This window comes from Sinohyriopsis cumingii, chromosome 1 (assembly GCF_028554795.1).
Source record: "Sinohyriopsis cumingii isolate HCF-2022 chromosome 1, ASM2855479v2, whole genome shotgun sequence".
NCBI classification, from domain to species: Eukaryota; Metazoa; Mollusca; class Bivalvia; order Unionida; family Unionidae; genus Sinohyriopsis; species Sinohyriopsis cumingii.
In genome coordinates this window covers 135,226,032-135,239,751 of record NC_142961.1, presented here as the reverse complement: position 1 = coordinate 135,239,751, position 13,720 = coordinate 135,226,032, and the positions used below count along the sequence as shown (strand labels likewise).

The 13,720-nt window shown below is 35.7% G+C and overlaps 1 protein-coding gene across 1 annotated transcript; it reads right to left on the bottom strand.

The window, feature by feature from the left end:
- Nucleotides 1–818: 818 nt before the first annotated feature.
- Nucleotides 819–1,427, bottom strand: LOC149807906 (uncharacterized). Its single transcript, XM_089962881.1, has one exon. The coding sequence runs from the start codon at nt 1,425–1,427 to the stop codon at nt 819–821; it is 609 nt and encodes a 202-aa protein (XP_089819007.1).
- Nucleotides 1,428–13,720: the final 12,293 nt, after the last annotated feature.

Below are 13,720 nucleotides of genomic sequence, written 5' to 3'. Positions count from 1 at the left end.
AATCAATATAAGCAATTATGTATATGAAATGAACGATTGCCATACCAAGAATTATACAACAGTGAATCATCATAAATGGATACTACTGCAAGAACCCGTGCCAAGGTATGACTATTCCGGGGTCCATGCCTGCACACCATGTTATGGTGATACCAAGACTAAAGTCACATTATATCTAGAGTGGAGTTGTAATTGAGTCTGTGATGTAAGAATCTGTAGGCAAGTCATATATGACGAAATTAAGACAACTATAAAAATGTACGTTCAGCACTGCAATGTTCCCGGCTTGTTCTCCGTTGGGGGCTGATGTATAAAGTAAATTTTCCACAAACTGCCACACAATCTACTCTGCAGACACGTATACAGTTCATGTAGTTCAATAATTAAGTCAGATGCATATAACCGATTGCAGTGCACATGCAGTAAACTGATTAAATTAGAAACCAACTAGATACACCAAAGAACATTAGTAAACACAATGCTTAACGCTACCCAATGGCCATGAATCTGATGATCCTGCTGCGTAGAACACAGTAAACACACTACTGGTGCGAAACACACCTCACCGACGACTGAATCTGATGATCACACTACGTAGAAAACTGAAGAAAAGAACACGCACAATTAAACACTTAGAACAATACACAGAATCTGCTTATTCCTTCCCAGAATAACTCCATGTAAATAATCTGAACGATCACCTCTGAAAGAATACACTGACACACGAACTAGCCTATTTTAGAACACACATACATCCATCAGATGCACTTCTCCGAGAGAAAGGCTTAATTGAAAATGCTCCTATGGCGTTACGACATCTATGAATGGGTAGATCCACACATGGCCTGCTGTGCTTGCAGAATGGCATCATTCGAGGTCCTGATATAACGTAAATAAGAATCTGAAGTCCAACTGCCTAGCGTTTTAACAAGGTGGTCCTCGATCCCAGCATTTGCTGCTCTAGTGGCGGCCCCTATCCGAAAGGAGTGCCTGTTGAATTTGCCTTGTGGATAGCCTAGTACGTGCAGGAGCAAACGTAGCTTCTCCAAAAACACTGATCTAGAAAGTGGATTAATACCATCTGTAGTAAATAGCGGGTCCGAAGGTCTAAGACAACCTATCCTTCTGCGGAGCGCTAGGTACTCGCGCATAGCCCGTAAGGGGCACGTACAGTTATGCACTGCAAAAAGTCTGATCTGCACACCATACCGGAATGGATCAGCCTTTGACGCTCTCAACATTAAAATCCCATTAGAATTATCTGCAGCAATAGTAAAGTCACTAATATGCAAATACTCCATATCCATAGCTGACGTCACCGTAAATTCGCCACAACGTAAGAAGGCAAAGAAAGCTAGCGAAGATGCAGCAAGCAATATACCATCCACCCGGCGACTAAAGAAACCTTTTTCAAGCAAGGTGCACATGCGCGCCAATATATCGAAGGTAATGGGTAACCTTGAGTTCGGTGCATTATTCTGCAATTTCTTCACAACCCGCAATACCATTTGCAACCTTGGACAGCACGAATATGACTGGCCAAAAAAGGGTGCTGTATGCCACGTTTTACACAGAAATACTTCATACCACACAAATACAGCTTGATAGATGCATATCGAATACCAATACTCTTGAAGCAATATGCCGCAAAAGCAACAAGGACATCCTCATCAATTGGTCCTGAAGGTTGATAACTCCTATGATCCCAGCGACCCAACATGACCAAAAAATGACTGAAGGTTTTCCAACCCATCAAATAGACCGCTTGCGTTCGTGGGCTATGTGCTGGTTGTAGTAACCTGTCCACAGTTTTGTTTAGTAGAATATCAGTTCCTCCAAGACTGGGCATGGGTGAGGAGTTCTTTCTGCAGTTGGAGCCATATGCCAGAATTTTTCCATCTGAAAACGAGAGAGAGCATCTGCAATGAGGTTATTTTTCTCTGGGACGTATTCAGCTAGAATTTCACAACAATATTGTGCTGATATCCAAGTTAAACGCGTGAGCAATTTCATTATCATGGGAGACTTAGATCGACGCTTCATAATTATCTCGACGACTGTACTGATGTTGTCACAATGGAACAAAATTCGTTTCCTCTTTCACATATGGCCCCATATATGGGCTGCAACTACAATGGGGTAAATTTCCAGCAGGGCCATTGACAACTTGTCTATGCCTAATACATCTAAATTGTCTGGCCACGATCCTTGGAACCATCTGCCTTTGAAAAAACCGCCAAATCCGAGAGTTGATGCTGCATCAGTAAAGAGCTCAAATTCTGTAGTAACCGTAATATTAGAATCCAAGAAAAAAGAAACTCCATTCCATTGAGCCATAAAATCACCCCACATCTTTAGATCCAGTCTACCTTCGCTATTTATTTTTACATAATGATTCAATTCGGTGGTGGTTGTTGACAAGGCTATTAGATAGGATGTGAAAGACAGACCTGGGGCGATCACTCGACATGCATAATGTAAATGGCCCAAGAGACACAGCAATTCCCTCTTCGTACAAGATTTCCTTCTCTGGAAAGTTTTAAGCAGTGCAGCTAATCTGCTCAACTTTTCTTGTGGCAATCTTGATTCCATTTTTTCAGAGTCCAGAATTATACCCAAGTATTCCATGACCGGTGACGGTCCTAAAGTCTTGTGGGAAGCAATTGGAATAGATAACCTATTGAAATCAATGTGATTAAAGCCATTGTTCTTTCAGCTGGAAAACCAGGCTCATCAATGGACAAAAAATCATCCAGTAAATGCAAAAAATGTGTGATACCATAATTATGTTGAGCTATCCACACAATTGCTTTGAATACTTTATCGAAAATCTTAGGACTACTTCTACTACCAAACAGTAACTTAGTGTAGAAATAATATTGTTTCCTCCACTTGACACCATATAGAGGCCACAATGTTGGGAGTATGGGAATTAGCTTGAATGCATCAGTAATATCAGTCTTACACATATTAGCACCCATTACTAACTGCACCAGAATGAGAATAGCATCATCTACTTTTACGTAGGAGAGTGAAAAATCCTCTTTGCTGATTAAAGCATTGATACTTTCATGCTTAAGTGAACTGTGCGGTGCCAACGGATCTACTGTAAGTCTGTACTTGCCAGAATATTTGCTTTGTACTACGCCCAGGGGGCTAATCCGGAATACAGGAAATGGTGGACTTTCAAAAGGGCCTATGAGGTAATTCTTGAAGAGCTCGTACTCAAGTAATACGTCAACTACATCGGGTTGTGATGTCGCTGATACCAAATTTTTACACACGAATGAAGAAGTAGGCAGATGCGAAATTCCTGTATGAAAACCAAAGCAGAGACCATTTATAAGATAATCCACAAATTCTTGATCCGGATGGTGTTGCAATTCTTCTTGCAATCTAGTGATGTTGATTGGTGTGGTTACCTGAAACGTGACCGCTATCTCCTGATTTAGTCATTGAGGTTTTGTAGGTGGCAGTACCTGCTTAGTCATCAGGTCGCACTTGAGCTGTGAATGAGTTTTTTTGCAAGTCAAGCACACGTGTGCATTACTACAGTTTGCTCGGAAACATCCATTTGTGCGATTGAAATTATTACATATTTCTTTCTCTAAGTGTAATATCCTTCTCCGACCTTGTCTATCTATTGGAATCTGTCTATTCATTGAACGGCCTTGTCCTGGTTGACTAATTGCTGTCTCCGGAGCAAGGTGACATAAATCTGAATCATGAACAAAACTCCGGCAATGCTGACATGGAACAACCTTGTAAGCAGATAAGATATATATTTGGAGCTTGGGGTCAATTTGACTCCAATCTACTTTTATATTCATGGAGGTGAAGTAAATGGCTGCTTTGCGCGCAAATTCTTTGTGATATTCGTAGAAAGCTGAGGTTCCTTTTGTTAGTGCATGCAACTTTATAATTTCATTTTGATAGAGATCTAATTCTTGAATTCTGGATGGGAAGGCATCACACATAATAGCCTTGTACCGACTAAACGCCAGTATAAACTCGCTAATAAACAAGTTCTTGGACAGCCTATCATCGCAGACCTGTGTTAAATTTGCATTTTGATCCGGAATCTTTCCCACCAACTTCATGCCCCACTGACCCGACTGAATGGTTGTCTGCTCTTCAAAATCATTTGGCATGAGAAGTAACGATAAGTTTACGTATTTACCTGGGATGATCTCCTTTCGCAGTTGTACGCTGACGGGTTAATATCCGGAAGTGTAGAGATAGGCTCGCCATGGTCAGACAAATCGACGACCACTCCAGCGTTATCAGACCTGGTTTACGTGGCCGACATCGCTGTTGCGAGAGTATGAGACTGTGTCTCAGTACAAGGATATCCCGTATGGTTTGACATACTTAACTGGGCTTGCATTTTTGTCATTGTTGCTTGGAGAGATGATACTGCCTCCAATAAAACGGTATCCTTCACATGACACTGGTGTATTTGTTGCTGTGGTTGATTAATTCCTCCGGTGCTAAGAGAACCATTTTGTTGTGGTTATTGATTATTCATTCCGGTGCTAGGAGCACCACCTACCGGGGACGTAGAACAAGGTACTCCTATTGCTCGCGGCTGCGCACTACGCTGACTGGTTCTCGATGCTGGTCGATTGGATGAAAGTAAGGGAATAGCTGCCTCGGTAGATTGCCGCAGGATAGCCGCTGGCTGGCTGGCAGATATACTGAGCCCAGTCTCGTCCAGGTAAGTGAGTGCGTCTGTGGGTACTGACGTCATCACGAGCTGCTGCAAACACTCCCTTCCGGGGGAGTCCGAATCCAGGGGCCTAACGGCTCGTATTTGGCCGCCATCTTGAATCAACTTGACATTTTCCTCGTATATCTGTACAAGCTGAGCCTTCTTTAATGAAGCCGGTACAATAATGTTAATTTCACGTATCCTTTTTATTAGTTTTCCCACAGATCAATTTCTTGGTGCCTGAGCATCCCAGTGTTGTCTGTTTTTTGCCGCTCTACGGCCGCGGTACCCACGAGACGACGATTTATCCATGATATACAAAAATCAGCAGTTGCCCGCAGAACAATGGGGTGCTATCCACGAAACAAAACAGTTTTTGAAGTCGGCAATTGTCCAGCAGAACACACAGTTTGTAAAGCCGACCGTGCTACACGACGTAAAATGTTGTAAATCAGAGGAATCCAAAATGCTAGCGTCACGCATCGAAATTCCAAACTATATCAACATCTATCCAGTATAGGCTATAAATGAGTCCTGTGCAGACAGTCACGTTGGCTGATCGCTAATCAAACTTAGTGTGCGTGTCCATTGACCTGACCTTGAACTGACCCATATCACGGGTCCTGGTTGGACTCCATTCTTTGTGTAAACATCATTTAATTACATTAAACACCTACAATTATCTTGTAGTACGAGTTTAGTCCAAGAAATGTTCTTCTTTGGATGAAACAATACGTTGGCTATTCATATGTGTTTTTATATGATTATAGTGTGTACAACAAGTCCCTTCAATAAATGTGATTTATAGTGTGTACAACAAGTTCCTTCAATAAATGTGATTTGTAGTGTGTACAAGTTCCTTCAATAAATGTGATTTATAGTGTGTACAACAAGTCCCTTCAATAAATGTGATTTATAGTGTGTACAACAAGTTCCTTATATAAATGTGATTTATAGTGTGTACAACAAGTTCCTTCAATAAATGTGATTTATAATATGTACAACAAGTCCCATCAATAAATGTGATTTATAGTGTGTACAACAAGTTCCTTATATAAATGTGATTTATAGTGTGTACAAGTTCCTTATATAAATGTGATTTATAATGTGTACAAGTCCCATCAATAAATGTGATTTATAGTGTGTACAACAAGTTCCTTCAATAAAAGTGATTTATAGTGTGTACAACAAGTCCCTTCAATAAATGTGATTTATAGTGTGTACAACAAGTTCCTTACATAAATGTGATTTATAGTGTGTACAGCAAGTTCCTTCAACACATGTGATTTATAGTGAGTACAACAAGTTCCTTATATAAATGTGATTTATAGTGTGTACAACAAGTTCCTTATATAAATGTGATTTACAATGTGTACAACAAGTCCCATCAATAAATGTGATTTATAGTGTGTACAACAAGTTCCTTCAATAAATGTGATTTATAGTGTGTACAACAAGTTCCTTATATAAATGTGATTTATAGTGTGTACAACAAGTTCCTTCAACACATGTGATTTATAGTGTGTACAACAAGTCCCTTCAATAAATGTGATTTATAGTGTGTACAACAAGTCCCTTCAATGAATGTGATTTATAGTGTGTACAACAAGTTCCTTCAATAAATGTGATTTATAGTGTGTACAACAAGTTCTTATATAAATGTGATTTATAGTGTGTACAAATTCCTTCAATAAATGTGATTTATAGTGTGTACAACAAGTCCCTTCAATAAATGCAATTTATAGTGTGTGCAACAAGTTCCTTATATAAATGTGAATTATGATGTGCACAACAAGTCCCTTCAATAAATGTGATTTATAGTGTGTGCAACAAGTTCCTTATATAAATGTGATTTATAGTTTGTACAACAAGTTCCTTCAATAAAAGTGATTTATAGTGAGTACAACAAGTTCCTTATGTAAATGTGATTTATAGTGTGTACAACAAGTCCCTTCAATAAATGTGATTTATAGTGTGTGCAACAAGTTCCTTATATAAATGTGATTTATAGTGTACAACAAGTCACTTCAATAAATGTGATTTATAGTGTGTACAAGTTCCTTATATAAATGTGATTTATAGTGTGTACAACAAGTTCCTTCAATAAATGTGATTTATAATGTGTACAACAAGTCCCATCAATAAATGTGATTTATAGTGTGTACAACAAGTCCCTTCAATAAAAGTGATTTATAGTGTGTACAACAAGTCCCTTCAATAAATGTGATTTATAGTGTGTACAACAAGTTCCTTCAACACATGTGATTTATAGTGTGTACAACAAGTTCCTTATATAAATGTGATTTATAATGTGTACAACAAGTCCCATCAATAAATGTGATTTATAGTGTGTACAACAAGTTCCTTCAATAAATGTGATTTATAGTGTGTACAACAAGTTCCTTATATAAATGTGATTTATAGTGTGTACAAGTTCCTTCAACACATGTGATTTATAGTGTGTACAACAAGTTTCTTCAATAAAAGTGATTTATAGTGAGTACAACAAGTCCCTTCAATGAATGTGATTTATAGTGTGTACAACAAGTTCCTTCAATCAATGTGATTTACAGAGTGTACAAATTCCTTCAATAAATGTGATTTATAGTGTGTACAACAAGTCCCTTCAATAAATGTGATTTATAGTGTGTGCAACAAGTTCCTTATATAAATGTGATTTATAATGTGCACAACAAGTCCCTTCAATAAATGAGATTTATAGTGTGTGCAACAAGTTCCTTATATAAATGTGATTTATAGTTTGTACAACAAGTTCCTTCAATAAAAGTGATTTATAGTGAGTACAACAAGTTCCTTCAATAAATGTGATTTATAGTGTGTACAACAAGTCCCTTCAATAAATGTGATTTATAGTGTGTGCAACAAGTTCCTTATATAAATGTGATTTATAGTGTGTACAACAAGTTCCTTATATAAAAGTGATTTATAGTGTGTACAACAAGTCACTTCAATAAATGTGATTTATAGTGTGTACAACAAGTCCCTTCAATAAATGTGATTTATAGTGTGTACAACAAGTTCCTTATATAAATGTGATTTATAGTGTGTGCAACAAGTTCCTTCAATAAATGTGATTTATAGTGTGTACAACAAGTTGCTTATATAATTGTGATTTATAGTGTGTACAACAAGTTCCTTATATAAATATGATTTATAGTGTGTACAACAAGTTCCTTATATAAATGTGATTTATAGTGTGTACAACAAGTCACTTCAATAAATGTGATTTATAGTGTGCACAACAAGTTCCTTCAATAAATGTGATTGATAGTGTGTGCAACAAGTCCCTTCAATAAATGTGATTTATAGTGTGTACAACAAGTTCCTTATATAAATGTGATTTATAGTGTGTGCAACAAGTCCCTTCAATAAATGTGATTTATAGTGTGTACAACAAGTTCCTTATATAAACGTGATTTATAGTGTGTGCAACAAGTCCCTTCAATAAATGTGATTTATAGTGTGTACAACAAGTCCCTTCAATAAATGCACATTGCACCTAAATTCAGTTTGTTGTTTAATATGCTTGAATTATGTAGATTATCACTCTAGATTGTTGTTTAATATGCTTGAATTATGTAGATTATCACTCTAGATTGTTGTTTAATATGCTTGAATTATGTAGATTATCACTCTAGATTGTTGTTTAATATGCTTGAATTATGTAGAGTATCACTCTAGATTGTTGTTTAATATGCTCTAATTATGTAGATTATCACTCTAGATTGTTGTTTAATATGCTTAATTGCTATAGATTATCACTCTAGTTTGAAAATTTAAACTGTGATATAAAACATGAAAATTATGTAAATACTTCTCCCTTCTTCCCACCAAACGCTCCACCCAACTACCAAATGTAGATTATACCAGAAGTAGCCCGGGTCAAATTAATACCAGCTTTCAGCTTTCAAAGACAAGTGCTAAGAAGCCAGTGTAAATGCCGAGTCAATGAAGAAAAGAAATATGTTCTTTCAACACCACCAAATTTCAAGATTAAAGTCTCAGGCGAGAAACCCCCACCCCCAGGTCATCTAAAACATGTAACCCACTCATTCTGGGAAAGTTTATCTTTAATCTTAGAACAAATTACGATCGATGCTAGTTTAAATGTCGCAGTCATTGAACATTACCCACGTTTAGGTTATGTCTCTATTAATTAATACTTAACCTGTTGAAATAAGGTAAGAGGCTAATAAAAAGTAACTTTAGTTCTGACAATGGTTCAGTCTTTGAAGAATCTGAAATTTTACGTCCAATTTAACACATCAGATCCTTCCTTTCTTTCTCGGAACACAAATTGATTGATAAAATTCTACAACATTTACACCGCTTTCATGAGCCCCCCCCCCTCACACACACAGAATGCGTTTCAAACAGTTTAGTGGGGCTTTTGTTTTAAGAAAGTTTTTAAGCACGTTATTTAAGAATTTGAATTGGCAATATTTGGCTAGAATCAAGTAATGTAATCTGAATGTAAAATGTGTTGATGGTGTATCTTTATCCTGTTTCAGGAGATCACACGACAGATAATGGAGGATACCATGTCTAGAGGTGATGCTGCCAAGGAATCAAAACCAGATATTATTATAATGTTCTGATTAATGCAAACACTATAAACTGCTTGTAGCCTTCATACGCTATAAATATTTTTTGTAATAATTATCTTCCATTAAATCACTGCCTACTGCTTTATGTTTTATCTCCCATTACTTATTGTTTGGCAGATTATTAGACACCAAAATTAGAACCATCTCTAGTGGAGAATATCTTTGCTTGAAAACTATCATAATGATTGCAATTATGAAACCAATGACTTTACGAAAGGGATATTTTCCTTTCGATTGTACAATCTTGTGAAGTAAATTTTGAATCAGATGAGTCTTTCGCTCTCTCAACAAATGCTATGTTTGTAGCCTTTTACCAAATAATTTAGAGATAGACTTATGTTATTGTTTAATACCTGTATGCCGAATAAATGAATATAAGTTGAAATAAATTTTCTCGTGTTCCAAGGAATCATCTTCAGTTTTAAATCAAAGTACCAACTTACTCTAATAAGCGCTTCATGCAACTAATGCCATTTCTGGTCGTAAGGCCAGGTGAAATTATCTTATCCAGCGTCCAGCTTGAGTAGTCTGTCATCCGCCACGATTTGTTCGACATCATTTTATATTTTAAGCATCGTCTCAAAAACCACTGGGAAAATTTCAGCTGAATTTAGCATGAGGAACTTTCAGGTCCATACAATCGATGCAGTTATAGTATCAAATACCGCCAACGTAGCTAACTGTATACAAACGTTATATGAAATTTAATGGGAAATCTCGATCGCTGTTACTAAAATGCTTTAAATAGCTTATCTCAAAATCTGTTGACAAGAATTTAACAAAAAGGGCATACAGGGGTTTTAAATGTTTACAAAATATGCCGATCTGATTTTGCATACGTCTGATATTACTCAGATATAAGATAAAATACCACTTTATTATGACTTCCAACTCAACAACAAAATTCATCCACATTCGATAGGATATATATATATATATATATATATATATATATATATATATATATATATATATATATATATATATATATATATATATCACATATTCGGTTCCTATAGCATGTGCAGTTTTATATTTCTGGTATCACGACGTGGTACATATCGTTCTTTGTGATTCTGATTAGTCCAAATAAGCCCATGAAATTAGTATGCAGTATTCTCTGTACTGATTAACTGCGCTCGTGGGAAAACCTTTTTAACCCTGTCGTCTGGAATTGTTTGTTTTCAAAGAACATTTTGGTGGCCATTTGTCTACTCCAGTCATTAAAGGGAATAGGTGAAAAACGATCTCGTCTGTCTGTATATGGGTTAATTTACCTCAACAGGGGTTTGTTATGTCATGTATAACATATAATATGAAAAGGGTATTGCTCAGTTGATAGCGGGTGTGTGGGATGGAATTAGGATCCACTCCATATACAATGATTTAAATGTTAACTTACTTAAGTATATAAGCTTTTCTCTGTTCACAGAAGAATGTGGACATAAACCGGTTTCCCAACTGTGAGAAGTTTTTCCAACCACGGCATATTCGTGTGATGCAAATCCTACTCAAAAAGAAATTTGTTTACATCTTGTGTACAGTCTACTCTTCCAAATCAAATACTGCATCTATCGGGTCACAAATGCATTACAGTAAACATAGGAATTTTCGCATCCAGTAAACATACTTTCACATGAATATCGCAACAAAGTAATGTTTAGTTGTGAAAGTTACAATTTTGGGTAAACATGGATCGTGTACTTTAGGCATACTCTAACCGGCACTGTGTACCGTATCAATGTGACGTACCGTATCAGTGTGACACCAAACGCATTGGACATTCTGTGTTGAAAAATAGTTTTGTCTTTCTAAAATGTTCTGTTTGCTCGGATAGATGTTTGTTGTTTTGATGTATGGTTTGTAAAAAAGAAGATCATTCACAGTATGTAACTTTTTATTGCCATGTTTACAAGTTATGGTCTATAGGTATATTTTTAAGAATTGTACAATGTTTCTAATCTTATGTGAAAATGGTTATTGTATTGTCTTTAAATACGAGTGGACTATGGGATGTGCAAACTATGTGTTTAAATTTGTAAGAGAAAAAAGATGTTCCATATATTGTTTACAAGATACTCATTTGACAGAAGCAATCGAACCATATTTTTAAACAGAGTGGGGATATAAATGTTACTATAGTTCTGATGAAAGCAGATATCGTGGCGTTGCAATACTCTTCGCAAGTGATATAAATTTTAAAGTTAAAAACGACCCAGAGATAGCAAAGGAAATATAATTGCTCTTGATATAGAATCACGAAATCACACTTATAAATATATATAAACACTTTTTGATGAATTCGAGTTAGTTATCGAGGATAACAAAACTCCTACCATTGTCATCGGTGCAGAATGGAACTTAGTTGAAGACTGCGATATAGATGTATATAATTACAGAAAATTAAATAATCTGAAATGGACAGATTACTAGATTTGAAAAAAAGAATTGTATCTCTGCGATTCGTAGAGACTTTATAACCTTGATATTAAACGATATACTTGGATTCAGAAAATCCTTTTAAACTTGCACATTTTGACTTTTTGTTGATAAACGAAGAGATTAGAACTTTTATTGATATTAAAAATACACACATCTGCCCCAGTTATATGTCTGCTCATTCCCCGATGATATTCACCTTTCAATTTTCTCAATTCAAAAATATTCAATAACTCGTTGCTAAAAGACAATGTATACATAAAATGGTAAAGAAGAAAATAAAAGAACTAAAGTTACTATATAATACTACTATTAATGATAGTAACAACATAATAATAATAATAATAATAATAATGATAATAATAATAATAATAATAAAAATAATAGTAATAATAATAATAATAGTAAGGATGATCAGTTATTCTCCTAAATATTTTGTTTGAAAGTGGAGCCATCACAATAAATAATTCTTCTTATAGAAAAGAAGGAAAAAAAATTCTTTAAAGCTATAAAACATTTGGAAAATGTTTAAAAAACAAATTGTAATATACTGAGTTTGGAGGTACTTGAATGTTTGAAAAATTGGCTTGAAGAATTTAAGGACAAAAAAAGTAAATGGGATGATTGCTCGATTGCTCGATCAAAAAGTAAATGGATAGAAGAAGAGAAAAAAAAAACGACAAGTTATTTTTAGCTTGGAAAAAAATCAAAAGTGATAGATGAGGCTGGGCAAAGAGTCACTGATCAGTTCAAAATTCTGGGATGATATGAGATTCCTAATTCTTACAAAACGTAAGTAATGATGAAAGTCCAGGAAGTGATGGATTCACTATTAAATTTGAAAAATACTTCTGGATGGATTTAGACAGTTTTTGAAAAATTCAAGAAATCATAGATTCAGAGTCGAAGTAGGCATCACCATTTTGAAAACTATCCTCAGGATATTGGTGTACCTCAGGGCAGCATGCTCTCCGTCATCCTATTCAACATCAAAATTAACATCACAGAGATGTGCCTTAATCTAGAAACTGATTGGAAAATTTCATATTCTGACCTCAGACTTAATATAACGACTACATGTACTTCATACTTGGCAAAATATGTGGAATAAAAACTCCACAAATAAGCTTCTGAACATCAAACCCACCACTGGAGATGGGAATCCCTCATATAAAACAAAATCGCGGAGATAATGTGGTATCGTGTTGATCGTGTGTCGAGTAAATACCATGTGATGCTGTGTAGGAATCTAAGGATAGTGATTCCCATCTGTAATTCATAAAAGTTTATCAGGAACATGCTGTAGCCAACCATCTTATCCAGATATACTGGTAGTCAAGGATTCTGTCATGATAAATAACAAATTGTATATTCTCGGGACTGACATTGAATTGGTCTAGATGAACAGTCCTGACATAAATTAGTGTACATATAATCAAGATATTTCTGTAATTTTTGTATTGCTGCATTCTTTTTTTTATATCCATCATATGGTGGAGTATATCATGCTATAATGTTGTCTGTTCATCCATCTGTCCATCTGTTCCCTATTTCATTTTTACACAGTGAAACAGTGTTGTACTCAAAACGTATCAGGGACTGAAAGAAGGAAAACTGTTCCACACAATATCTTGAAGTTTATGCCAGATACCTTGACCAAACATTGTAAAGAGTTTGAATTTGAGATGAGAACGACACCTATTGGTTTTAGGCAAAATTCAAATATCAGTTTCACATTAACTGTAAGAAGGAAGGTAGCTACTTTGACCAAATATTTTGATCAAGGCAAACACCTATTATTGTTGTGGCCAAAAGTCAGAAGTCAAGTTCACATCCTGAATGAAGGAAAAACAATGTTCACATAACTACTCAAAAGTCGTGTGCGTTGACTGGACTTTGTAGATAACTTGCATTTGAAAACAGTGAGATATCATTTGATTTA

Excerpts from the sequence above, each read along its gene's own strand:
- LOC149807906 (XM_089962881.1), bottom strand. The coding sequence starts at position 1,427 with ATGTGCACCTTGCTTGAAAAAGGTTTCTTTAGTCGCCGGGTGGATGGT.